Source organism: Labeo rohita, chromosome 25 (assembly GCF_022985175.1).
Source record: "Labeo rohita strain BAU-BD-2019 chromosome 25, IGBB_LRoh.1.0, whole genome shotgun sequence".
NCBI classification, from domain to species: Eukaryota; Metazoa; Chordata; class Actinopteri; order Cypriniformes; family Cyprinidae; genus Labeo; species Labeo rohita.
Window position 1 is genome coordinate 6,197,643 of NC_066893.1, and position 27,927 is coordinate 6,225,569.

The window sequence follows — 27,927 nt, forward strand, 5'->3', positions numbered from 1 at the left end:
ATTTAAAATAACTGTTTTTTATTTGAATACATGGAGGGCCTGAGCAGCGATGGTGCGAGGACCCTATTGGAATTGCTCAGATTCTTCTTGTTCTTCTCCAAAATGAATTACATTTTTGAGGGCCTAAACATGCTCGAAAAATGCTAGAAACTTTGCACACTTTTTTACATCTGATATGGGTTTCAGAAGTGGGTGTAGCAAAATGGCTAGTGCCACCTATAAAATTTCAGTGAAGTGCCCCTCGAGCTGTTTCACATAAATGTACGAAATTCGGTAGACATGTGTAACAAACCAATACCTACAAAAAAGTCCCCCAGTATGAAGTCTGAAAACCCAACAGAAAGTCTGTTATTTTGAATTTTCTTGACAAATTTTGTGCTGTTTTTGCTATTTTCAGGCGTCGTATTTAAACCAGTGGTTCTCAACTCCAGTCCTCAGGGCCCACTGCTCTGCACATTTTTGTATGTTTCTGAATGTGACACACTCTTCAGTTCATGGATTTCTCCTAACGAGCTAATGATCTGAATCAGGTGTGTTAAATGAGGGAGACATGCAAAATGTGCAGAGCAGCGGACCTCGAGGACTGGAGTTGAGAACCACTGATTTAAATTAACTCCTTCTAGGGATTTAAACAGATCAACACCAAATTTGGTGAGTGCAATCTAAAGCCCTTTGTGGCATTAAATTGCGAAACTCTTGAGTTTTCGTTACAGGGGGTGTCCATGGCGGCCTGACAAACTTCAATGTTTCGCTATGAAAAACGAAGTTGTTATAATTCAGGCATACATTGTCTGATCTGCAGCAGAATTCACCTGTTTGATAAGAGTCCTGTCCTGAACACGTTCATGACCATATTCAGTTATAGCCATAGCGCCACCTGCTGGCAACAGGAAGTGGCATGTTTTACACTCTAACAAACTCCTTCTAGAGATTTAATAACATCAACAATATATTTGGTCAGTCTACTAAAGGCCTTTGCAATGTTAAATTGTGAAGATCTTGAGTTTTCGTTAAAGTGTGTATTCGTGGCGGCCTGACAAATTTCAGTGTTTCACCATGTAAAAGGAAGTTCTAATAACTCAGTCGTTCAATGTCCGATCTGCCCCAAACTTCATCTCGATTGATAAGAGTCCTGGCCTGAACACATCTAAAGGCCAATATTCAGTTCATCATAGTGCCATCTGTTGACATCAGGATATGTCATGTTTTGCACTCAAACATACTATGTTCAGTCTGCACCAAACTTAATATGTTTGATCAAAGTCCTGGCTTGAAGACATCTACATGCCAATATTCAGTTATAGTCATAGCGCCACCAGCTGGCAGCAGGAAAAAAAGGCTTTCAGCTTTAATTTTTTCCTGTGATGCAAAGCTGAATTTTTAACATCATTACTCCAGTCTTTAGTGTCACATGATCTTTCAGAAATCATTCTAACATGCTGATTTGGTGCTTAATAAATATTGCTTATTATTATCAATGTTGAAAACAGTTGTGCTGCTTAATTATGTTTTTTGATGAAAACATTTCAGGATTTTTCTCCATATAATTGACTGCTACGGTGCCCCGAGTTTGAACTTCCAAAGTGCAGATAAAATGTGGCTTCAAATGATCCCAAGTGTGCTTGTAAACGATCCCAGCTCCGGAAGAAGGGTCTTATCTAGCAAAACACTCAGTTATTTTCATTTAAAAAAATGCTTTTTTTAATCTCAAACACTCGTCCTGTCTTGCGCTGCCTGAACTCTGTGTATTCTGGTTCAAGACAGTTAGGGTATGTCGAAAAACTCTATTTTCTCCCTCAACTTCAAAAATCATTTCAAAATCATCCTGCATCACTGCAGAAGTACCGACACAGTCTTTGCAAAGTGAACATGCAAAGAAGATCAAACACCCTTAACAAAAAAGGTAAAACAGCGATATAGGATGATTTTGAAGTTGAGGGAGAACATGAGATGGGAGTTTTTCGACATACCCTAACTGTCATGAACCGGAAAAAACAGTTCAGGCAGAGTAAGACAAGACGAGCGTTTGACATTAAAAAGTATATAAATTGTATTATTTTTATGAAAATAACTGATAGTTACGCTAGATAAGACCATTATTCCCTGGCTGGGATTGTTCACAACCACATTTGGGATCATTTGAAGCTGCATTTAAACTACATTTTGGAAGTTCAAACTTGGAGCACCACAGAAGTCCATTATATGGAGAAAAAATGGTGAAATGCTTTCCTCAAAAAACATAATTTCTTTACGACTGAAGAAAGAAAGACATGAACATCTTGGATGACAAAGGGGTGAGTACATTATCTGTAAATCTTTGTTGGAAGCGGACTTCTCCTTTAAGAAACCTTAGATACTACATACAAATTCAACTATTATCATGGTAGCAAGTTTTGAATGAGCTCACATTTACCTAGAAGGTGCAAAACATCTTTTTATTTGTGGAAATGGACATTTTGAAATGCTTTGGTTTCATTGATTTCATACAAACACAACATGTATCAATCACAGGGCATTTTGAAGAAGGTACAAAATGTGCCTGAGCATTTTCCATTGTGCTTGTTGCTGACATAAAATAATGAATTCTGAATTATACATTTCAAAATGTACCTGAGTGTTTAAAGCATGACTGTGCAAAAGCAACTAATGAGTTCTCCAGCCTTTAGCGTTCTGTAAACTCGCTCAAAGAAAGAAACCTCATTAAAAGCCGTAATTGGCCCACATGTGTGCTGACAGACTGATATTCACACCCTCATCTAGTGCTTACTATAGTCACAAGAGAAATCAACATGCACCTATGTGTGTGTGTGTGTGTGTGAACTTGCCAAACCTGATACGACTGTCTCGCGTCTGCATTTTCAAACCTCAGCTCTGAACATATCATCATTTTATTCCAAGCTTCAGAGCATGAGAAGGTTTTTGCTGGTTTTAAAAACACGTTCATAAATTGTATGAACAATAAAATTCCTCTAAATACAGGGTCATCAGAATAGTGGCTAACCAATGCATATATAAGTAATAGATAATTTAATAAAACAAAAAAATAGAGTGATGTGACAGCATTAAATTAATCTTACAGATACATTTATGTTAAATACAACAAATAAAGATAGATATTTCATTATATTTGATTTGAAGTCATTTAACTACAAGAAATTAGCTTTTCCAAAGAAGATCATTCTTACTAACATATTTACTTTCATCTGAATGATTCACTAAAATGTATTAGACTTGCTAACAACTACAAATTATGGAGAAGACAACATAGGAGATAGTAATAATGAAATGTTTCACTAAAATAATATGGATTGTTATAAATAAATGGAAAAGAATGGTGATAAATAAAGATGTTTTCTTAGGGGTCCATAGTCTGGGTATTACACTCCAGTATAACTTATTGAAATTCTTATGAACATTGTTACAAATGGGAATGGAGGTTTTTCAGAAGGTTTTGTTTGTGAATGGGATCTTTAGCGTGTGTTTCAAGGCCAACGTTGTGTCCACCTGTTCAGAGGAGAGTAACGTGTGCCACTGAGCCACAGGCTTGCGTGGGTTGGACAGCATATCCGCCCAATGACGCAGCTGGTTTCCTGTAGCATCGCAGCCAAGATAGATTTTGCCGATCGCATCATTTCTGCTCATTTTGTCATGATCCCACACAGAGATGACCAGCTGGACTTTCTGTATGAGGGATAAAGAGCGAAACAAACAGTTGTACACATTATTAAGTTAGCTGACTAGGTTGAAATCACAACGTTAGAATGATGTTCTAATAATACAATCCTTTTTTTTTTTTTCACACAGACACACATCTAATGGAGCTCAGTTACTTCTGAGGACAATCATCACAATTGGTCCAGGAGATCACAGTAAATGTCAATTTATTTACCAGTGGCAAAAAAAAAACGGACCCTTAAAGGGATAGTTCACCCCAAAATGAAAATTACCCTATGATTTACTCACCCTCACCTAATCCTAGATGTATATGACTTTATTTATTGAGACGAATACAATCAGTTATATTAAAAATTGTCCTGGCTCTTCCAAGCTTTATAATGGCAGTGAATGGGTGTTGAAATTTTGAAGTCCAATACAGTGCATCTATCAATCATAAAAAGTATTCTAAACGGCTCTGGAGAGTTAAAGGAGACCTCCACTTCCAGAACAACAATTTACAAATAATTTACTCACCCCCTTGTCATCCAAGATGTTTATGTCTTTCTTTCTTCAGTCGTAAAGAAATTATGTTTTTTTTAAGGAAAACATTTCAGCATTTTTCTCCATATAATGGACTGATATGGTGCCCTGATTTTGAACTTCCGAAATGTATGTTCTTTGTTTTGGAAGTGGACTTCTCCTTTAATAAAGGCCTTCTGAAGTGAATTGATGCGTTTGTGTAAGAAAAATACCAATATTTAAAACTTTATAAACTGTAATCTCGTACATGCATTCACAAGAGAGTGGCATTCTAACGGATGTGTCGTATTAATTATCCTCATTTGCTTAACTACTTAAGCTCAAATCTGTTCAGTCTTTGTCCGGTCTTAATGTTGATGTGTACACGTGTGTCAAGCCTTTTTTGTGTGCATTACCCCTATGTGGATTCATTAAAGACTGTTTACCTTTAATCTTCATTGTCTTCGAGCTTGTTTACCGTCACAATATGTGACATAAACAAAACTTTGTTCTCTCAAGGCTAACATATTCTCACTGGAGCTTATGCTATGCCTACGTCTTACGTCATCCACTGAAACGTGAATGTGCGTACGTTTTTCTTACACAAACACATCGATTCTCTTCAGAGGGCCTTTATTAACCCCCCGGAGCAGTGTGGAGCACTTTTTATGATGGATGGATGCACTTCTTTTTGGCTATAAAATCTCAACAGCCATTCACTGCCATTATAAAACTCGGAAGAGACAAGACATATTTTATATAAATCATTGGGTAATTTTCATTTTTGGGTGAACTATTTCTTTAATTTATCTAAGGAACAAGTTTCTAGGCATCACTTACTTGAACCTGTTCAAATGACACTTCAAAAGTGAAAGATTCATTGAAGTATGGATTCAGTGTCTGCTTCTTCACTGAGGTTTTCTTCTTCTTCCACTTTTTCTTATCCAGAATCAATTGAACTTTCACGTAAGGGTCTATAGAACAAAAACAGAACTAGTAATCCATTTGTAAGCCATGCAAACTCTCAATAGCTGCTTAAAATAATGCTATGGATAAAAATTTGCAATTGGAATAGCAGAAGTACGTGACCATTTTTGCAAAATTATATTACATTGCTTTTTAGATGCTTTGCAATCCTTTCACAGTAAAATGTTCAGTAAGTGGTGCTAAAAGCGCATTCTGTTTTATCTAAAACATGTGAACTTGAATTGGCAAAGTTTTGCCGCTTTAGCTTGCTTCTGCAAGTATGTGAACTCTTTTATCGTGACTCATGTTTCACAGGACTTGTACCTGAGCTTTTCATAGCAAATGCAGTGCTTTACCAGATGGGCTACCGATCAAATTTACCTCATCTAGTGTTCATTTCAGCTGGAAAATGCAGTGGATTGTAAATGTATTAGTATGTTTTGCAAAACTGTAGGCTGAGGCTCCAGTGTTGCCTTTTTTAGTGTTTGAGAAGCTTCGTTTTTGTTGGTAGTGACTTTTGACTAGATTTTGAAGTTTTGGAATTAAACTCCAACCTTGATCAAACTCACCTGCCTGTAAATTTCTAGCAAAGCCACTAGAAGGCAAGCCTGCAACCATTAGGCAAAAAAGCATAATGGCTAAAGCGGTTCCGGTCTTGCAGTATGTGGGAAAGGAGACCAGAGGCTGTTTTAGTTAATGCATGTCAATGGAGTTGAGGGTTTACTATACTGAATAAACCGCTTTTTAGAGAAAACGGCGTTTAATAAATCGATAACCTGTCGGCTAATGTTTTACACTAAACAATACATTTGGATTGAACTATTTTTAGAGTTTATCAGGAAAAAATAGCTGTTTTATAAGAGAAGTTACTGACTTTTTGCGTGGAATTCAGCTTACGGCACTTCTCATTCATTCCGATTGTATCCGTAAACGGCAATTGAATGTCACACAACTCTGAAATTTCACGACTGAATTTCAGTGACGTCAAGACTGTAATGTGATTGGTTATTAAGGGACACGTGATCCAAGTTAGCCATTATGCCTTCTCCAATAGTAAGTAATACAAACCCTCTTATCTCCCAATAGTACGACTTTCTAGTAGTTTCTAGTTTCTACTTTCCTAAAGACCTTGATTAACTTGTTCAGGTGTCTGAATAGGGTTGAAGCTGAAATTTGCATGAAAACGGATCTGGCGAGTCAGAGTTGAAAACCCCTGCTTTTGAGGATATAGGATATTTCAGTAAGTATGTCACCTGAAGAGCCGCCCTGGTCCATCTTCTTCAGGTTCTTGGCTTCCAGTATGATCACAGTTAGTTTACTACTAGCCGGGACATAACGAAGAGAAAAGCAGATCTCTCCTAGATGTTCTTGCTGCAATATAGACACAACATGTAAGATGCGATTACACTAGCAGATACATTTTGCATAGAAAATGCTCTTTTGCCTACACTCCTAAAAATAAAGGTTCTTTATTGGTGAAGAACCTTGAACATCCATGGAACCTTTCAAATGCAGAGAAGGTTCTTTATAATCGAAAAAGGTTCTTTAGATTTTTAAAATGTTCTTCAAAATGGTTCTTTTAGGAACTGTTCACTGAAAGGTTCTTTGGAGAACCAAAAATGGTTCTTCTATCTATGGCATCACTGCAGAAACACCCTTTTGGAACCTTTATTTTTATTTATTTATTTATTTTTTGTTTGTTTGTTTTGGGCATTTTTGGAAACAAAATTCACTTGCTTTGTCAAGTAGTGATAAAAAATGAACCAAGATTCAAGATTTAATGTATAAGCCATTTTGTAGGAGCATCATCCATACCACAGTAGAAAGTGAATGGGCAAAACTACTTTTTGGGACCTCCAATTGATTTCCAGTTTGTAGAGAATGACACTTTGCATATCTTAACAAAAAATTACATTGAATTTGATCACATATTGAGTGAACTGAACCTCATGTTTGGAAGCTTCGCTCAGATCTCTCCATTCCTCAATCACATGATTCCAGTCCACCGTTGACAGATTCAGTCTGATCTCACCAATGATGTCGTGTTTGGAGAATCTGTTGAAGTCATAGACTTGCATCACCAGTGTTGACTCAATCAGCTCCTTCTGAGGAATCTACAAGTAATGAAAACAACACATTGTTATTTTGTTTCTGCAAACAGGCTCTACAACTAACAACTCCACTTTAATGAGTGTGACCTCATCAGGTCATTGTTTGAGTTGACATCAGATGGTTTTCCTAACAATTATCTATGCCCATATGATAATAAATTATTTCATATGCTGCATGGTTTACCTGATACTTGAAATGTTCATTGAACACTGGGTTCAGGGTTTTCCTGAAGACTTTTGTCTCAAATGTTTTGGACTTGTTGGGAAGGATGTAGACTTTCACATAAGGGTCAGATGTCCCTCCTGAGTCCATCGCTTTCAAAGCGGCAGCTTCTTTTATCCCTACAGTCAGCTGATAAGAAATATGGTGCAACACATATAAAATTATTATCTTAAATTCACATGAATTTTGTACATTTTTTTAGTACACATTACTAGTCTTATGCTGAACAATTGAAACAATTTTTCAGTAAAATTCTGTATGCTTTTCCCTCTGGAATGGTGTTCTCGAAGCCCTGCCATTTATTTTTTCTTCCTTCAATATTTCTATTTACCAAAAACAAGCAGAGAAATTGAATCCAGACAAATAATGATGACTTTGGTGAAGAAGAAGATGAAATATAAGGCGATTTTGACTTGTTTAATACTTTTGGTCACTATAATTCCATTTCATAGTTTCAGTGACTTCGCTGTTATTCTAAAAGTACAAACCTGCTTTATAATAATTAATATATTTGAATTTTTGAATGAAAAGATGTATAAAGTATAGTTGCAATCAAAATTATTTAACCCTCTTGACCTACAAGACATTTTGCTGCAGAGAACAAAATTTTATGAAAACAATTCAACCAAGCCATCGGTACACTATTAAAAAAAGGTTATTAATACACATTTGAGTGATTCTGAGAATGTAGCATTTGTGAATCATGGTAAAATTCAAATTGGCTCTAAACATTCATGGTCAAGATTATTAAAACCCCAAAAGTCACATTTTGTGCAGAATCATTTATTCTTTAGAACCACCCATAAACGTTGCCTGTAAGCACTTAGAAGCTTCTGTCACCACCTCTCTACTGCAATCTTGGTCTATTCCTCACCTGAAAAAGCTTCCAGATCACTGGTAATCTTTGGTTTTCATATTGCCACTGCTTTCTTCAAGTTCAGCCAATAATAATTAAAGGAGAAGTCCACTTCCAGAACAAAAATGTATTTACAGATAATGTACTCACCCCCTTGTCATCTAAGATGTTCATGTCTTTTTTTCTTCAGCCGTGAAGAAATTATGTTTTTTTGAGTTAAACATTTCAGGATTTTTCTCCATATAATGAACTGATATGTTGCCGTGATTTTGAACTTCCAAAAGTTTAAATGCGGCTTAAAACGATCCCAAATCCAGTTGTAAATGATCCTAGCTGAGGAAGAAGGGTCTTATATAGTGAAACAATCAGTTATTTTCATTGAAAAAATACAATTTAAATACATTTTAAATCTCAAACGCTCTTCTTGTCTTGCTCTCCCTGAACTCTGTGTATTCTGGTTCAAGACAGTTAGGGTATGCTGAAAAACTCCAAACGTATTTTCTCCCTCAACTTCAAATATAATTTCAAAATCATCCTACATTGCTGCAGAAGTACCGACCCAGTCTTTGCAAAGTGAACATGCAAAGAAGATCAAACACCCTTAACAACAAAGGTAAAACAGTGATATAGGATGATTTTGAAGTTGAGTGAGTACATGAGCTGGGAGTTTTTCGACATACCCGAACTGTCATGAACCAGAAAAAAACAGTCCAGGCAGAGTAAAACAAGACGAGCGTTTGACATTAAAAAGTATATAAATGTTATTATTTTTATGAAAATAACCGATCGTTTTGCTAGATAAGACCCTTCTTCCTCTGCTGGGATCATTTACAACTGCATTTGGGATCGTTTGTAGAAAAGTCCTGAAATGTTTCCCTCAAAAAAACACAATTTCTTTATGGCTGAAGAAAGAAAGACATGAACATCTTGGATGACAAGGGGTGGGTACATTATCTGTCAATTTTTGTTCTGGAAGTGGAGTTCTTTAAATCTGGAGACTGAACAGACCACTCAAGAACATTCAATGACTGATCCCTGAACCAAGCATAATTAGATTTGGATGTTTACTTTGGGATGATTGTCCTGCAGGAAAGTCCAATGATCATCAGCTTCAGTCTTTGCACCAAATGCATCACAATTCTTGTCAAAATGGCCTAATACTTAAAAGAATCCATGATGTCCTTCATACAGTAATGACTTCCATTCCTGCTACAGTAAAACAACCCCATAACAGGGCTGATCCACTTCCATGTTTGACCATGGAGATGGTGTTTTTCTACACATAATTTTGCCTTTTTTGCACCAGACATACCGCTGATCCATGGGTACAAAAAAAAAAAAAAATCCAGTGTGGTCACATCACTCCATAAAACATTCTTCTAGAACTCCACAGTTCTATCAGAATGAAGTGGTACTGAGCAAGATGCCTCAACATGAAGGCCATACTTGTCTAGTGTTCTTCTTATACACTGCATTGAAATGTTGTTCCTCCTTTTTTATCGGGTCATCTTGCAAGTCTTTGGCTGTACTTTGTTGGTTTTTCTAAGTTCTAATCAAACGTGTTATGATATTGTGCTTTTTTTTGTTCAATACCCATAAAGGTTTTCTGGTACAACACATTTTAAACTAAGGAATAAGGCTGCCATCTGTGTCTTTAGGGAGTTTTAATGACTTAGAAATGGCCTTAGACTTTCTAAAGTAATAAAACTATTTCTTTTCCATAGTTTTTGTGAGAGCTTTGTTGACTTTATCATATTAGCTACTGAAACTTCAGCACATGCATAGACTAAATGTATGTATGTGTAACACCCCAATCTAATTCTGTTTTTAAAAGAGTTTCTAAAGGCTTAATTGTGTTTTAAGACAAGTTTGTTCCCTACCATAAAAATAAGCGACTTACAAGCAGCAATGTTGAATAGGGGTTGAATAATTATGACATAGCTGTGTTATTTAAAAACCCTACAACACAAAAACAGTACATTGTATATTGACATTATCACTTTTAATATGTCAGTAAACTGTTGTAGATGCATTTTTATAAAGCCCTTCAGAAAAGATTGTATTTGTAATGTACTGCAGTCTCTGAGGGGTTGAAAAATTTTGATTGCAACTGAAGATGGATGAAAGTTAGGAATAGTTAGTTTATGCTTCCTGTCTGCTGTAAAATAAAAATTATATATTTGCCTCTGATTTGGATGCGTTGAACTCCAGTGAGTACTGCAGTTTTCCTCTCTGCTGGTCAGCTGAGCCATACTCCACATCTTCTGTCTCAGGCTGGACCTGTCAGTACACGCAGTATCCCGTTAGTGAACGCCACCCAGGGTAATGTTTTATTGCTCAAGAGTTTGCGTTCCTAAACTTAAAGGAATAGTTCAACCAAAAATGAAAAAAATAATAATAATAATTCTGAAAATGTACCCACAGGCCATCCAATATGTGACCATGGACCACAAAACCAGTCATAAGGGTCAACTATATCTGAAAGTGGGATAAATAAGCTTTCCATTGATGTATGGTTTGTTAGGATAGGACAATATTATCTGAGATATAACTATTTGAAAATCTGGAATCTGAGGGTGCAAAAAAAAAAAAAAAAAAAAATTAAAGTTTAAAGTTGTCCAAATGTAGTTCTTAGCAATGCATATTACAAATCAAAAATTAAGTTTTGATGTATTTACAGTAGGAAATTTACAAAATATCTTCATGGAACATGATCTTTACTTAATATCCTAATGATTTTTGGCATAAAAGAAAAATCATTTTGACCCATACAGTTTATTTTATTAGATATACCTATGCTATTTAAGACTGGTTTTGTGGTCACAGGGTCATATGTAGATGAGTTTGTTTCTTTACCAGAATACATTTTGAGAAATGTAGCATTACATCACCTGCTTACCAATAGATCCTCTGCAGTGAATGGGTGCCGTCAGAATGAGAGTCCAAACAGCTGATAAAAACATGATAATAATCCACAAGTAATCCACACCACTCCAGTCCATCAGTTAACATCTTATAAAGTGAAAAGCTGGGTGTTTGTAAGAAACAAATCTATCATTACAAAGTTTTTAGCTTTAAATCATTGCTTCTGGACAAAATATGTGCCCATAATTTACAAAAAAAAAAAATGTTTCCTACACTGAAAAGTCATCTTTGCTGAATCAGGAGAGAAATATGCACAGATCAAGCAGTGTTTACAAGCAAAAACAGTCCAAAACAGTTGTAAACAAATGGATTTTGATGTGTGAAGACAACAAAAGATGGACTTTTTCACTGGAGGAAGTGTTATTACGGATTATGATTTCATAATTTGGCCAAAAGCGACAGTTTAATGTTAAAATACATTCATGATGGATTTGTTTTTACTTCACAAGATGTGAATTTGATTACTTGTGGATTATTGTGATGTTTCTATCAGTTGTTTGGACTCTCACTATGACGGCACCCATTCACTGCTGAGGATCCATTTGTGAGCAAGTGATGTAATGCTACATTTCTCCAAATCTGTTTAAGTGAAGAGACAAATTCATCTTCATCTTGGGTGAGTAAATGTTGAGCAAATTTTAATTTTTGTGTCAACTACTTCTTTGAAGGACCATGTTAACAATGGCAGCCAATGGTGGGAATTTGGGGGTGGGACTTGGATGTTTTTTCAACCAATAGCAGATGATGGGAGTGTTTGAGGAATCCTTTATAACAACAGTTGTACTTTTTTAAATCCACACTAGTGCCAACGTTACACACCTTGCATTTAAAATCTCTTAAAAGAATTTAACACAGGAATAAATCAGTTAATTATTGTAAAAGTAATGTTAAAAGCCTGGAAGTATTTGATGAGAAATATTTAAGTTACTCTCTTTGACTTTCAAAGACTTTGGTTTCTTGGAAAACTAATCTTATTGTCGACTAGAAGAATAATTTAACCAGCATTCACAAGCATTTCCGACCCATCTCTCACCAGTGCTGCGGTTGTAGTTCCTGAGATCCCTTTCATATTGATCTTCTGGTCCGGCTTCTTCTTCCTCTTCTTTTTCCCCTTGCAGCAGCATTTTACACAGCAGCATATCACGCAGATAAGAATGATCAAGATGATGGCGGCAAATATGGCATAGATGGCCCATCTTGGCACTGTTGTGGCAGAAACAACAATATTCCGTCACACATCACAGCAGCAAAGCACCGCTCCAGTATAGCACCATGACACACATCTGAAGGATGAGGCGAGACCATGGCCAGGAGACTTAAGGCAAGTTAAACTTGTGACAAGTGAAAATTGAGTAGAATGAAATGTGCGCAAGGGGCGGAATTAGATCGGGGCCCATGGAGCAGGTGCTGAAACGAGGATTCATATGATATACTCACAAGGAATCCTGTCCAGTAAAGAGGGCAGGAAGCCTGGAGCAGCTGTTGTGGTGTTGGTGTGAAGAGATGTTGCTTTTAATGCCGGTCTTGGTGTCATGGTGAAATGGATGGGACCAGTGTGTCACTGGAAATACACATACAAGAGATAGTTAGTGGCTGGGAAGTTACGGTTGAGTTAGTGACCTTGTTTTGTGACGCCCCCTACTGGTTAGAATGGTTTTGTACCATTTTAGTCAGCCTGAATGGATCATCAGTTCATTCAAAATTAAAGGAGTAGTTCAGCCACAAATGGAAATTGTGTCAGTATGTCATTGCAAAACCTTAGTAAATATAAAAATAAGACATAATCAGTCTATACACTTAAGTCATATGTTCTGTAAACATTCTTCTATTGTGTTCCACTGGAAAACTGAAGATGAACAAATGATGGCCAGGTTTTAATTTTTGAGTGAAGACCATTTCTGCAACAGAATTAAAAAAAAAAAAAAGGTTAATTGTGATTTTTTTTTTTTTTTTTTATCTCAGACTACAGACTTCTTTCTCAGTGGTATTAATATAAGCTTGCAATTCTGATTTTTAATGTGAGATTACCTTTTTATTTTTTACTCCATGGTGGGAAAAAAATGCAAAATGACATTTTAGAATTCTGAGAAAAAAAATTCAGGATTGTAATATAAAAAGTTGCAACAACATTTTTATTTTTTATTCCGTAGTAAGAAAGAAAAAAAAAACTGCAAAATGTAATCTTGGAATTCTGAAAAAAGTCAGAATTGTGAGATAAAAAGTTACACAATTATGTTTTTATTTTTTACTCTGTGGTGAAAAAACATAAAATGTAATCTTTAAATTCTGTGGGAAAAAAAGTCAGAATTGTGAGATAAAAAGTTGGAATTAACTTTTAATTTATTTATAAATTATTTTATTTATTTATTTTATTTATTTATTTTTAGCAAAATATAATCTTGGAATTTTAAGAAAAATTTAGAATTGTGAGATAAAAATTACCCCTTATTTTTTATTCCATGGTGAAAAAAAATGCAAAATGAAATCTTAGAATTCTGAAATAAAATCAGAATTGTGAGATAAAAAGTTGCAATTACCTCTTATTTTTTATTCTGTGGTGAATGCAAAATGTAATCTTAGAATTTTGAGGGGGAAAAATGTCAAAATTGTGAAATAAATTTCTGCAATTACCTTTTAATTTTTTTTCCCCATGGTGACAATAAAAAATCCAAATTTAATCTTAGAATTCAGAGAAACAAGAATTATGAGATAAAAAAGTTGCAATTACCTTTTATTTTTTATTCTGCGGTGAAACAAACAAACAAAAAAATAGCAGAATGTAATCTTAGAATTAAAAAAGTAATTGAATTGAAAGTCAAGATTGTGAGATAAATAGTTGCAGTTACCTTTTTTATTTTTTATATGGTGTAAAAAAAATGTGCAAAATGGAATCTTTAAATTCTGAGAAAAAAGTCAGAATTGTGAGGTACCTTTTTATTTTTTTCTATGGTGGAAAAAACAACACACACATACCACATAATTTGTCTCTCTAATACAGTAAAATAAAATTTAGAGACAAACCGAAACAAGATTAAGTAAATTCAACTGAAAAAGAAACAGATATTACCAGAGCTGGGGTAGACTACTTAGAAATTGTAGTCCGTTACCGGTTCCAAATTACATGATAAAAATTGTAGTTAGTAACCTTATATGACACATTTTAGGTAATATAATGTGTAATGTTTTAAGACTACTTTTAGATTACTTTTGACCTAACTCGTTTATCACATTGCTTTAAATAAGATAATTTTGTACCATATTGATATAAAAATACGAAGAGTTAGAAAATATATTCCATTCATTGTTGTTATTAACAACATGCAGTGCATTAAATATTATGTCAAGGTTTCCCAAACTGGGGCTCTTGAGTTTAATGAAAAGCTAATAATTAATTAACTTTTAAAATGTAAAATTAAAATAAATAATTTTAAAATAACATCAAATAAAATTAAACACTTACTAAAAATTAATTATTTTACTTGTTTACCTGCATGTCAAGTAACCATTAGCCAACAACAGGGAACCATGAACATGCAAATATTATACTTAATTACTAAAATATTTATTTTAAAATCTCAGAGGGACTTTAAGAAAATATATTAGGTGAAAGAGGTTCGGATGACAAACATTTTGGAAATCCTTTTGTGTGAATATTTTGTAATCATGTAATCAATAAAAAAGTAACTGTAATCTGATTATAAGTATTTTAAAATGTAATTTAATCTAATTAAAAGTACTTGATTTTTGGAATCTACACTGACCAAAATTATAAATGCAACACTTTTGTTTTTGCCCCCATTTTTCATGAGCCGAGCTCAAAAATCTAAGACTTTTTCTATGTACACAAAATGCCTATTTCTCTCAAATATTGTTGACAAATCTGTCTACAAATCTGTCTAAATCTGTTAGTGAGCACTTCTCCTTTGCTGAGATAATCCATCCACCTCACAGGTGTGGCATATCAAGATGCTGATTAGACAGCATGATTATTGCACAGGTGTGCCTTAGGCTGCCCACAATAAAAGGCTACTCTAAAATGTGCTGTTTTATCACACAGCACAATGCCACAGATGTCGCAAGTTTTGAGGGAGCGTGCAAATTGCGTGCAAATTGCATGCTGACTGCAGGAATGTCCACCAGAGCTGTTGCCCGTGAATTGAATGTTCATTTCTCTACCATAAGCCATCTCCAAAGGCGTTTCAGAGAGTTTGGCAGTACATCCAACCGGCCTCACAACTGCATACCACGTGTAACCACACCAGCCACATCCAGCATCTTCACCTTCAAGATCGTCTTAGACCAGCCACCCGGACAGCTGCTTCAACAATCGGTTTGCATAACCAAAGAATTTCTGCACAAACTGTCAGAAACCATCTCAGGGAAGCTCATCTACAAGCTTGTCGTCCTCATCGGGGTCTCGACCTGACTGCAGTTCGTCGTCGTAACCGTCTTGAGTGGGCAAATGCTCAGACAGGCAGATGGCAGACAGTGTGTATGGTGTCGTGTGGGTGAGCGGTTTGCTGATGTCAATGTTGTGGATCGAGTGGCCCATGGTGGCAGTGGGGTTATGGTGTGGGTAGGCGTATGTTATGGACAAAGAACACAGGTGCATTTTATTGAAGGCATTTTGAATGCACGGAGATACCGTGACAAGATCCTGAGGCCCATTGTTGTGCCATTCGTCCATGACCATCACCTCATGTTACAGCATGATAATGCACGGCCCCATGTTGCAAGGATCTGTACACAAATTCCTGGGAGCTGAAAACATCCCAGTTCTTGCATTGAGCATGTTTGGGATGCTCTGGATCGATGTATTCGACAGCGTGTTCCAGTTCCTGCCAATATCCAGCAAATTCGCACAGCCATTGAAGAGGAGTGGACCAACAATCCACAGGCCGCAATCAACAACCTGATCAACTCTATGCAAAGGAGATGTGTTGCACTGCGTGAGGCAAATGGTGGTCACACCATACTGACTGGTTTTCGGAGTGGCCATTTTAGAGTGGCCTTTTATTGTGCCAAGCCTAAGGCACACCTGTGCAATAATCATGCTGTCTAATCAGCATCTTCATAGGCCACACCTGTGAGGTGGATGGATTATCTCAGCAAAGGAGAAGTGCTCACTAACACAGGTTTAGACAGATTAGTGAACAATATTGGAGAGAAACAGGCCTTTTGTGTACATAGAAAAAGTCTTAGATCTTTGAATTCAGCTCATGAAAAATGGGGGCAAAAACAAAAGTGTTGCGTTTATAATTTTGGTCAGTGTAATAATGTAATCCAGACTACATGTAATCAGTTACTACCCAGCTCTGAATATTAATAGTCTGCCATAAGGTTTTAACAGTATAGCACATTAAACTCTTGGTTGCATGACAAAAAGAGCATATCGTCACCACCAAAGTTAAACAAGTTAGTGTTGACAGCCACCTGCAGTCCATTAAAACTGGGTGTGCTTAAAGTGTACAGATAACATTCTTTTTCAGTGAAACATTGTAATAAAAATGGAACAGTGCTGCCTTGAGAATGCAATCAAAACATTTGCCGTCATATTTCAACATTTTCACAAACAAGACTGTCGCAATGCAACAGTAAAGTGCTAAAATAGTCCCCATCCCAGTTTCGAGAGAAAAAAAACTGTGTTAATACTGGAGAACAATAGCAAGATACACTATTATGTCTGAAAATGATATAAACAAAATAAATCTAATGGAACCATAGTTGAAAGCGGCACAAAATAGCAACAAACTGAGCAAAGAAACACATTTATGACATGAACTTCAGTATAAAAACAGAGCATTACAGTGACACTTACTGTTATAGAATTAGTTCAGCTGGGATAATACCTTCTCAGTTGTAGCAGTTGTAGTTTAAAACATAAAGAATATTATCCTGAATAGTACGAACACATTCCTAAACCATTCACTGTGTGCAGAGTCACACAGAGAGGAAGGAAGTCACTGCCCACTGCAGAAACTGCATCAGCTCAGGAAAGAGCCATTAATGTGCCTTTTACTGATCAAACATAACAACTAGAGGCTTTAATCAATCAGTAAAACAAGAGTCTGTTGTTTGTCTCAGTTCAGTCTTCTATTACAATTCATACAATTCAGTATTTTCAACTTTCAGAGCAGCTGCCAACTCTTTTTTAATGACTTTTTATGACTTTGCAAATCTTTTTATGACAGTGGTGAAAATATGACAGAGAGAGAGAGATATAGAGAGAGAGGGACACTATGTAAAAGAAAGAAGATGAGAAAGATGAAGATATTGACTCCTCAGTTGTAGTTTAAAACATAAAGATTGAATTTCCAAAACGCTTTAGGGTTGCTGGAATGCTGGAGCCATAGGGAAACACTCTGGATCTCCATCACAGATCTCTCACACAATCATACTGGTTTCCATGTTTTATGAGAACATAGATGTAATGTTTTTATACTGTACAAACTGTATTATCTATCCCCCACCTCTAAACCTACCCCTCACACAAAACTATCCGCTATTTTAGATTTTCGAAAAACTTAATTCTGTATGATTTATTAGCTTGTTCCCTCATGGGAAGTAAACAATGTCCCCACAAGTTCCAAATTTACTGGTACTTGTAGGAATGTTTGGTCCCTTAATGTAGGGAATACCAGAACACACACACACAGACACACACATTCACAATCACTGATTATTCAGTGTCTCCTATTAACCATCACTCAGAGGCAGGGTCAGAAATTAACGAGGGCTTGTGCAAAATGCCACCAGAATGAACAAAAATGATCTATAAATTCAAGACAAAGGGGCAAAAAATGCCCCTGCAAATTTAAACACACAATTACATCTGTTGCGATTAAAATGAAATGTGAAAATGAATAAAAAGTGTAAATTTGTGGAATTAAATTGGGATTCACTCACACTGCATCAGATTTCTTTTATGCGCTGTTTTGTGCAGCCTTAAAACCAATCAAATGCATTTCTGTTGAACTTAGAAGTGCTTTGGCCAATCAGAGGTGCTTGGATTAGTCAGCGCTGAAAATGCTCCAGTTAGATTAGTCGTTCCAATCAGAGGCGATTGGATTAGTCAGCACTAAAAACGCTTTGATCAGATTAGTCGCTTCAATCAGATTTGGATTAGTCAGCCCTGAAAAAGCTACAATCATATTAGTCACTTCAATCAGACTTGGATTAGTCAGCACTGAAAATGCTCCAATCAGATGCAGTTTGGTTAGTCAGCACTGAAAATGCTCCAATTATATTAGTCGCTCCAATCAGACTTGGATTAGTCAGCGATAAAAAAACACTCTAATCAGAGGCACTTAGATTAGTCAGCACTAAAAACACACCAATCAGAGGCTCTTAGATTAGGCACTTTTTAGTGCTGACTAATCTAAGTGCTTCTGATTGGAGAGTTTTCATCGCTGAGCCTCTAATTGGTGCGTTTTTAGTGCTGACTAATCTAAGTGCCTCTGATTGGACCGTTTTCATCACTGACTAATCCAAGTGCCTCTGATTGGACCGTTTTTATCGCTGACTAATCCAAGTCTGACAGGAGCGACTAATACGATTGTAGCATTTTCAGTGCTGACTAATCCAAGTGCCTCTGATTGGAGCTTTTTCAGCACTGACTAATAAAATATCTGATTCAAGCAACTAATCTGATCGAAGCATTTTTAGTGCTCACTAATCCAAATCTGATTGGAGCGACTAATATGATTGGAGCATTTTCATCGCTGACTAATCTAAGAGCCTCTGATTGGTGCGTTTTTAGTGCTGACTAATCTAAGTGCCTCTGATTGGTGCGTTTTTAGTGCTGACTAATCTAAGTGCCTCTGATTGGTGAGTTTTCATCGCTGACTAATCTGAGAGCCTCTGATTGTTGCGTTTTTAGTGCTGACTAATCTAAGTGCCTCTGATTGGTGCGTTTTTAGTGCTGACTAATCCAAGTCTGATTGGAATGACTAATCTAATTGGAGCATTTTCATCGCTGACTAATTTAAGAGCCTCTGATTGGTGCGTTTTTAGTGCTGATTAATCTAAGTGCCTCTGATTGGACCGTTTTCATCGCTGACTCATCCAAGTGCCTCTGATTGGACCGTTTTCATCGCTGACTCATCCAAGTGCCTCTGATTGGACCGTTTTCATCGCTGACTCATCCAAGTGCCTCTGATTGGACCGTTTTTATCGCTGACTAATCAGATTTGGATTAGTGAGCACTAAAAATGCTTCGATCAGATTAGTCGCTTGAATCAGATATTTTATTAGTCAGTGCTGAAAAAGCTCCAATCAGAGGCACTTGGATTAGTCAGCACTGAAAATGCCAATCACAATCATATTAGTCAGCGATGAAAACCTCCAATCAGACTTGTCAGCGATTAATCAGGCACTTAGATTAGTCAGCACTAAAAACGGTCCAATCAGAGGCTCTTAGATTAGTCAGTGATGAAAACTCTCCAATCAGAGGCACTTAGATTAGTCAGCACTAAAAACGGTCCAATCAGAGGCTCTTAAATTAGTCAGTGATGAAAACTCTCCAATCAGAGGCTCTTAGATTAGTCAGCACTATGAAAACTCTCCAATCAGAGGCACTTAGATTAGTCAGCACTAAAAACGCACCAATCAGAGGCTCTTAGATTAGTCAGCGATGAAAACTCTCCAATCAGAGGCACTTAGATTAGTCAGCACTAAAAACGCACCAATCAGAGGCTCTTAGATTAGTCAGCGATGAAAACTCTCCAATCAGAGGCTCTTAGATTAGTCAGCACTAAAAACGCACCAATCAGAGGCACTTAGTCAGCACTAAAAACGCACCAATCAGAGGGTCTTAGATTAGTCAGCAATGAAAACTCTCCAATCAGAGGCACTTAGATTTCAGATTAGTCAGAGCACTAAAAACGCACCAATCAGAGGCTCTTAGATTAGTCAGCGCTAAAAACTCTTTAATCAGATTAGTCGCTTCAATCAGATACTTTATTAGTCAGGGCTGGAAATGCTCCAATCAGAGGCAGTTTGGTTAGTCAGCAATGAAAATGCTCCAATTAGATTAGTCATTCCAATCAGACTTGGATTAGTCAGCACTAAAAACGCACCAATCAGAGGCACTTAGATTAGTCAGCACTAAAAACGCACCAATCAGAGGCTCTTAGATTAGTCAGCGATGAAAATGCTCCAATCATATTAGTCGCTCCAATCAGATTTGGATTAGTGAGCACTAAAAATGCTTCGATCAGATTAGTCGCTTGAATCAGATATTTTATTAGTCAGTGCTGAAAAAGCTCCAATCAGAGGCACTTGGATTAGTCAGCACTGAAAATGCTACAATCATATTAGTCGCTCCTGTCAGACTTGGATTAGTCAGCGATAAAAACGGTCCAATCAGAGGCACTTGGATTAGTCAGTGATGAAAACGGTCCAATCAGAGGCACTTAGATTAGTCAGCACTAAAAACGCACCAATCAGAGGCTCTTAAATTAGTCAGCGATGAAAACTCTCCAATCAGAGGCTCTTAGATTAGTCAGCGATGAAAACTCTCCAATCAAAGGCACTTAGATTAGTCAGCACTAAAAACGCACCAATCAGAGGCTCTTAGAAAACTTAATCAGGCACTTAGATTAGTGAAAACTCTCCAATCAGAAAAGGCACTTAGATTAGTCAGCACTAAAACGGTCCAATCAGAGGCACTTGGATTAGTCAGTGATGAAAACGGTCCAATCAGAGGCACTTAGATTAGTCAGCACTAAAAACGCACCAATCAGAGGCTCTTAAATTAGTCAGCACTAAAAACGCACCAATCAGAGGCTCTTAGATTAGTCAGCGATGAAAACTCTCCAATCAGAGGCACTTAGATTAGTCAGCACTAAAAACGCACCAATCAGAGGCTCTTAGATTAGTCAGCGATGAAAACTCTCCAATCAGAGGCACTTAGATTAGTCAGCACTAAAACGCACCAATCAGAGGCTCTTAGATTAGTCAGCGATGAAAACTCTCCAATCAGAGGCACTTAGATTAGTCAGCACTAAAAACACACCAATCAGAGGCTCAGCGATGAAAACTCTCCAATCAGAGGCACTTAAATTAGTCAGCACTGAAAATGCTCCAATCATATTAGTCGCTCCAATCAGATTTGGATTAGTGAGCACTAAAAATGCTTCGATCAGATTAGTCGCTTGAATCAGATATTTTATTAGTCAGTGCTGAAAAAGCTCCAATCAGAGGCACTTGGATTAGTCAGCACTGAAAATGCTACAATCATATTAGTCGCTCCTGTCAGACTTGGATTAGTCAGCGATAAAAACGGTCCAATCAGAGGCACTTGGATTAGTCAGTGATGAAAACGGTCCAATCAGAGGCACTTAGATTAGTCAGCACTAAAAACGCACCAATCAGAGGCTCTTAAATTAGTCAGCGATGAAAACTCTCCAATCAGAGGCTCTTAGATTAGTCAGCGATGAAAACTCTCCAATCAGAGGCACTTAGATTAGTCAGCACTAAAAACGCACCAATCAGAGGCTCTTAGATTAGTCAGCGATTAAAACTCTCCAATCAGAGGCACTTAGATTAGTCAGCACTAAAACGGTCCAATCAGAGGCACTTGGATTAGTCAGTGATGAAAACGGTCCAATCAGAGGCACTTAGATTAGTCAGCACTAAAAACGCACCAATCAGAGGCTCTTAAATTAGTCAGCACTAAAAACGCACCAATCAGAGGCTCTTAGATTAGTCAGCGATGAAAACTCTCCAATCAGAGGCACTTAGATTAGTCAGCACTAAAACGCACCAATCAGAGGCTCTTAGATTAGTCAGCGATGAAAACTCTCCAATCAGAGGCACTTAAATTAGTCAGCACTGAAAATGCTCCAATCAGATTAGTCGCTCCAGTCAGGGGCACTTGGATTAGTCAGCATTGAAAACACTGGAGCTATGTTGATTAATAGCGCACATTTGCGAATTCCCTTATCATAAACAACACAGTGCAGATATGATGTAAGTAATATTAATTTTGTAGCTTTAGTGATTGTAACAAGAGTTTGAACTTGCACTAGACCAAAATAATGTCATGGACCAATATGTTTGTCAGTGAAGCCCAAATGCGATGTGCCCAAAATGCAGAAACAAAAGAAAAATGTTTTTATATATATTTTCTATTAATAATCATTATTACAATATATAAAGAACAATAATCTACAACATTTTTTTTTATAATAATACAGCCATGTTATGTTACACATAACTTAAACAGTTTAAAATAATGATTAAAGTAACTGGGTAAATTTAAGTAATTGACATTAAAGACAACATAGTATAGTGATTAAGATAATAAGGTGATTATAAAAATGTCCCTCACGAATGTCAAAAATGCAAAAATATTGCCCCTTCTGACTCTGCTCAGAGAAAAAAAAAAACAGCAGCACAAGAAAAACATGCAAACTCTACTGACTCTAGAAAGTTTCACAACACAGCAGTCAAACCCACATATTATATGTCCCCTTCTTTTGTAGCCAAGTATCATGTTTCCATTAGCGTTACTTTTGCTAAATGTCATCCAGGATAACAAATACTCTCAATATTTACAGAGTTAGGCCACTTAACTAGAACTTGTTGAATCCAGCTAAAACCTGTCTAGAAAGGACATTGAAATACACAGTAACTGAACTTGCCTTTTTCACCCTCCACTCCCTGTTCCAGCTGTTGTCTTGTCCAGTTCTGTGGTTTTAAACAATTAAGTCATTGTCTTGTGCTGGAATCCAAAAATAGTTGGAAACAACAACTAGGCCACTTAGAACGCTCTCCTCAAAGTGTTCTTTCGGTACAGAAAGAAATGTTGAACACCTGCCACACCTCAACAATACACAAAACTGCCTGTGCATATGCTCTTACAGGACTAAGTTAACACCTCATGTGAAGTTCAACAAGTATGGAGGAAGAAAAACAAACAGTCAGATATAAGATACTCAAATACATTCTTAAGGAAGCGCTAAATATCATAGTTGATTAAGTGCTGATAGAAGCGGATGTATGAACAGCTTCCTTCTTGCTCTTGAAATACGTTCTACAGTGATGAGCAGTAAAAACATACAAATATGACTGGAAATGACATCAGAAACCAGTCTTGCCACACTACTTCAAATATTAATGGTAACCTGATACTATGGAAATGTATTTATTTATCATTTTAATGACTAATGTCATTTATTTTTTTTAATCCATGTTTATCTATAAGCTGATTAATCAAATAACTTGTTAATTTACTGTTTATCTCCATATAGACCCAAAAGTTATAACAGGTCGCTGTTTTTTTTTTTTTTTTTTTTTTTTTTTTTTTTTGTTACCTGTTATCTCCCATTCCTAGATTTATGCTGGGGGAATAACAGTCGCTCGCTGCATTTCAAATGGTGTAAAGCTCACTGACTAATTCAATGATTCGGTTTTACAAGCCTTCTGAAATGGAAGAATTCGCAGTGAATAACTACTTTAAAAATAATAATATGTCACTGGGATAGCATTATTTTCATTTTTTGGGTGGAATGTCCCTTTAAAGGAGTCATAACATGAGAAATCAAATTTGCCTTGATCTTCCTCATTATGAACAAAGCATTTATTTAAAGAGCAGGTCATAAGATATTTTAAAGTATCCTAATATTGACTCCCCTACAACAGGTTTAAATGCATCTAATGTCAGAAAACATTGTATTTTTCTTAGAATATACATTTATACATATAATCATTTGTCAATGATTTCGAGTTTTGAGCATAATGTCTGTAAACCCCTCCCTCCCATAAGCCTACTCTGCTCTGATTGGTCAGCTGGCCAAGTCTGTTGTGATTGGTACAGAAAGGAGTACTTGAGCAAGTTAGCGAGCGCTACCAAGGTTGCCAAGTCCATGGTTGATTTTGATGTTGCGGGTTAAAGCGACTTCAGTAATGTCATATTTAGCCCCTGGAATGTGAATTTACCAGGGGAACCTTGCCAAAAAGCCTGTATTTTACACCCCAGGACCCCATTTTTAAAAGGGGATTCCCCTCGAAATATCATTAGGCTAGTTTTAAGTAGCAGTTTCAGCGGCTTTTGTTGTGAAAACCTGGCAACCCTAAGCATGCATCTTTACGTAAAACAATAATATAGTGTTTCAGTCCATTCTTAAAATAATGACATAAGAACATTCTAACATTTATGCAAGCAAACTGTGTCCACAGCTAAAGTTTAGCTGCTAAACTGTAAACACATAACAAAACAATAATGGTGGATACGTTAGCCGAGTGCTAACGTGACTAACTAATGAAACAACAGTTTGTAAACCAAAATATGTCTAATATTTTAATATTAATAACGATAAAGTCTAGTTGTTGACACATTTCTGTGTGGACAGTGCGGAGTAACATGCTGAAGGTGGATGTGAAAATAGTATATGGCTAAATGAGGATCTCCAATCTGGAACTGGTTTGATCAAAACTGTGCAGTGTGACAAAAATCGGTCTGAGACTTGAATAATGTTAACTGTACTAGTAGCAAGTGAGGGATGCAGTTTTGCATGTGTTTGAGCCTGTTTACAAACCTGTTGTCCAACAAAGATATCATGTATTGGCATGTTTTTTCTCCAAGTTAACTTCATAACATAGCCAAGTGTTTGAAATAACCTTTCGTAATCAGCCGTGGTTTCATATCACAGAATGAGGCTGAAATCATACTATTTTATAGTATTATAAAGGCTATGTCGATTAGCATTGCATTATAAATTTACTTGATCCTTATAAAAATACCCAGGATTGTTTGAAGTACACAGACAAACCATATATTATAGCAATTGTATGTTTATTGTCTTCAAGTTTCCTCAGTTTAAAATTCTTTCATCAACTTTCAGCAATTAAAATAAAACAAACTTGCTTTCACATCGCAGAACACAGCGTCTTGACATTTAAACACACTAACTAGCAGAAGTGTTTGTGGGCAGGTCAGACTGTTTGTATATCATGGCAGGCAGGGATTATGCTAATATGTTACCCAGTGACGTAGATCGGTAACAGGCAAAAGATTTGAAAATATGTTGACTTAAAGGGGTCATCGGATGCCCATTTTCCACAAGTTGATATGATTCTTTAGGGTCTTAATGAAAATTCTAAAATATACTTTGGTTAAAAATTCTCAATGGTTGTGTAAAGCAACACCCTTTTTACCTTGCCAAAATAAGTTCTGCAAAAATCATTTCATTCTGGTCGAGGCTGCTTTAAATGCAAATGAGCTCTGCTTGCCCCGCCCCTCTCTTCTCTCTGTGGAGAGACGCGCCTGTTTACTTTAGCCGTGTTTGGCCACGCTGAGCCGCTAAACTTGCTAACTAGCACATTATTAGGAAAGGCGATCGAAAAGATTCATAAAAAAAACCTTATACTCACTTCTGCTGTAAGTGAAGCTGGATCATGAATGATTCGCGCGAACATAGATGGATATATGTAGATCGGGAGGCGCATTCCCTTCACAAACAAACGTAATCCACTGCATCTTCAGCGGCTCAGATGGCGGGAGTAAATGACCACCGCTACGCTCATTATTACATCCAGCAACACAACACCTCAATCGATCAATCAGAGATATTCTTGTCTAATTTACATCCCTGCTCCGGCATCTAAACAATGGGGGTCGGACTGTTGCAGCTGATCTGAGGTAAAATGCTCATGTCAATCAACTATCGTGGGAGCGGCCTCTGTGGGTGTGACGCCACAACGACAGGCATCTGAGAATGGCTCAATTTGAAAAAGGGAATATTATTTTTACAGATTAATTAAAAACCACTGCATGGATTTTTATCATTATAGGGTAGATTTGTACATACACTGCCAACACACATTAATGTTCAAACAACATGTAAAAGTGAACTTAGCATCCATGCATCCCTTTAAGGCGATTCAGAATCAACTCTTTCTTTAAGAGACAATATTTTTATGTATAATGCATTTTTTGATTAACAATTTTGTTTACATACGTTACAAACTGCAAAAACAGATATTTTTCAAAAACCCATATGTCTTGCTTTTTAATATACACTGTCTACAGAGCAAGGCATTGACGAACAGTCATATTCTCAGCATAGGCTCCGCCCACTGCCGTTTAGTTGCTCACACTTGAATATGCTGAATGTGAATGTCACGTTGCATCAAAAGCTAATAGAAATTACAATCTGTCGTTATCTTCTCTACACTAGATAAAGTATGCAGATGCGCGTTTGCTTTCTGACTAAGTCCACGCACTTGAGTTTGTCGTCAGTAGGACAAATTATGTGAAAGAACATTTGCTTTGATTCGTTTGGTTTAAACAGCTCGTTCGCGTCTTTGCTATCAGAAGGATCCCAGAGTAAGGAACAAGTGGGTCGTTTATTTTTAATGGTATGCCGGATTGTGTCAGAGGATTGTTCGGACTTTGGAGCATGTTGTTTTGTAATCGAGGCACATTGTCATGGAGAGTTCACTAAAGGGTGTGTTCACACTTGTATTTCGGTTTGTTTGGTTCATTTGGTCCTGACCAAAAAGGAAAATTATACATTTGGTCCTGGTCCGCTTAGCGTTCACACTGACATTTTTGACAATGAACCAAAAGATACCAAACCTAAAGGCATATTGATACATTCACGACCAAATACTATAAAATCATATGCACACAACGAGTATTCAATGGTGTAATCGACTTAAAGTGGACAAATGATGTATATTTCGTGATGGAACTCACCGAACACATATGACATCAAAGTACCAATTCACTGATCGATCTGCTCAACGCCACTTTAAGTCGATTACACCATTGAATACTCATTGTTGTGTGCATATGATTTTATAGTATTTGGTCCGTGTTGCGTTCATATTTCATTTGAACCGTACCACAGTAGTACGTTTTTTTTTTTTTAAGAAGGCTGTCAAAGCACACATGCAATAGCAAGAGGGTGTTGATACAGTTTCCTATGCAGTGACATTAGCCAATCATAACAGTGGCTGATTACTAAGAAACCTTAAAGGACACACCACTTAAAAACAGGTTGTTTCAGACAGAGGGTCAGAATGAGGGTTGAAAAAAATCATGTTTCCACATATTTATTGTGTTTTTTTTTGTGGAAAAAAACCTTTATTAACATTATAAGTAACCCTGATAGCACACATACATCTTGGAGACGACTATTTGACGTCTACTTTTACATCTGCAAGACGTAGTTTGCTCATCTGCAATACGTCTATTGGATGTTTCCTATCAGATGTCAAATAGATGTCTATTAGATGTCTTTAAGATGTTTATGATTTAGAATGTATGTAAAACTGACATCTTACAGATGTCTGCCAGACGTTTGTACACAGCAGATGCTTTCCAGATCAAGAGATCTTTAACAGACATCTTGCAGACGTACGTGTGCTATCTGGGAAACCTCAATAAACATCTGTCATTCTTTTCCTCGCTGTATGACTAAAGACTATATAGCTAAATACCCCGACTCCTTAATGTACAAAATAATATAAAAATACAAAATAAACAATATTTTAACAGAGTAGTAAGAAAAGCTCTATACTGATATTCCCTGCGAGTTGCAGGCGTGAACAAACATACCCCGAGTTGTAGTCCAATTCAAATGACTCTTATGAGTCGGTTCGTTTTAGTGAATCAAAACCATGCACAGCAATATTAGGGTAGTCCTAGGGTAGGGTAGCTG

At 36.7% G+C, this 27,927-nt stretch overlaps 1 protein-coding gene across 2 annotated transcripts; it reads right to left on the reverse strand.

Annotated features, from left to right (window-relative positions):
• Positions 1–2,428: 2,428 nt before the first annotated feature.
• syt8 (synaptotagmin VIII) lies at positions 2,429–23,083 on the reverse strand. 2 transcript variants are annotated; one of them, XM_051100167.1, is made up of 9 exons: positions 22,903–23,083; positions 12,695–12,818; positions 12,291–12,460; positions 10,517–10,612; positions 7,438–7,605; positions 7,089–7,256; positions 6,396–6,513; positions 5,017–5,150; positions 2,429–3,681 (listed from the first exon to the last, which is right to left on the reverse strand). In XM_051100167.1, the coding sequence occupies exons 2-9, from the start codon at positions 12,789–12,791 to the stop codon at positions 3,442–3,444; spliced, it is 1,191 nt and encodes a 396-aa protein (XP_050956124.1). In that variant the 5' UTR covers positions 12,792–12,818; positions 22,903–23,083; the 3' UTR covers positions 2,429–3,441. The 2 variants fall into 2 exon arrangements, with proteins under 2 accessions (XP_050956124.1, XP_050956125.1); XM_051100168.1 differs by lacking the exon at positions 22,903–23,083 and adding an exon at positions 17,076–17,200.
• Between the last annotated feature and the right edge of the window lie 4,844 nt (positions 23,084–27,927).

What these genes read in the sequence shown, in the direction of transcription:
- syt8 (XM_051100167.1), bottom strand. Translation starts at nt 12,791, where the DNA reads ATGACACCAAGACCGGCATTAAAAGCAACATCTCTTCACACCAACACC. An exon ending in TTTACTGGACAGGATTCCTT is followed by an intron (nt 12,461 to 12,694) that starts GTGAGTATATCA and finishes CTGCCACAACAG; the next exon opens with TGCCAAGATGGGCCATCTAT. An exon ending in ATGAACATTTCAAGTATCAG is followed by an intron (nt 7,257 to 7,437) that starts GTAAACCATGCA and finishes CATTACTTGTAG; the next exon opens with ATTCCTCAGAAGGAGCTGAT.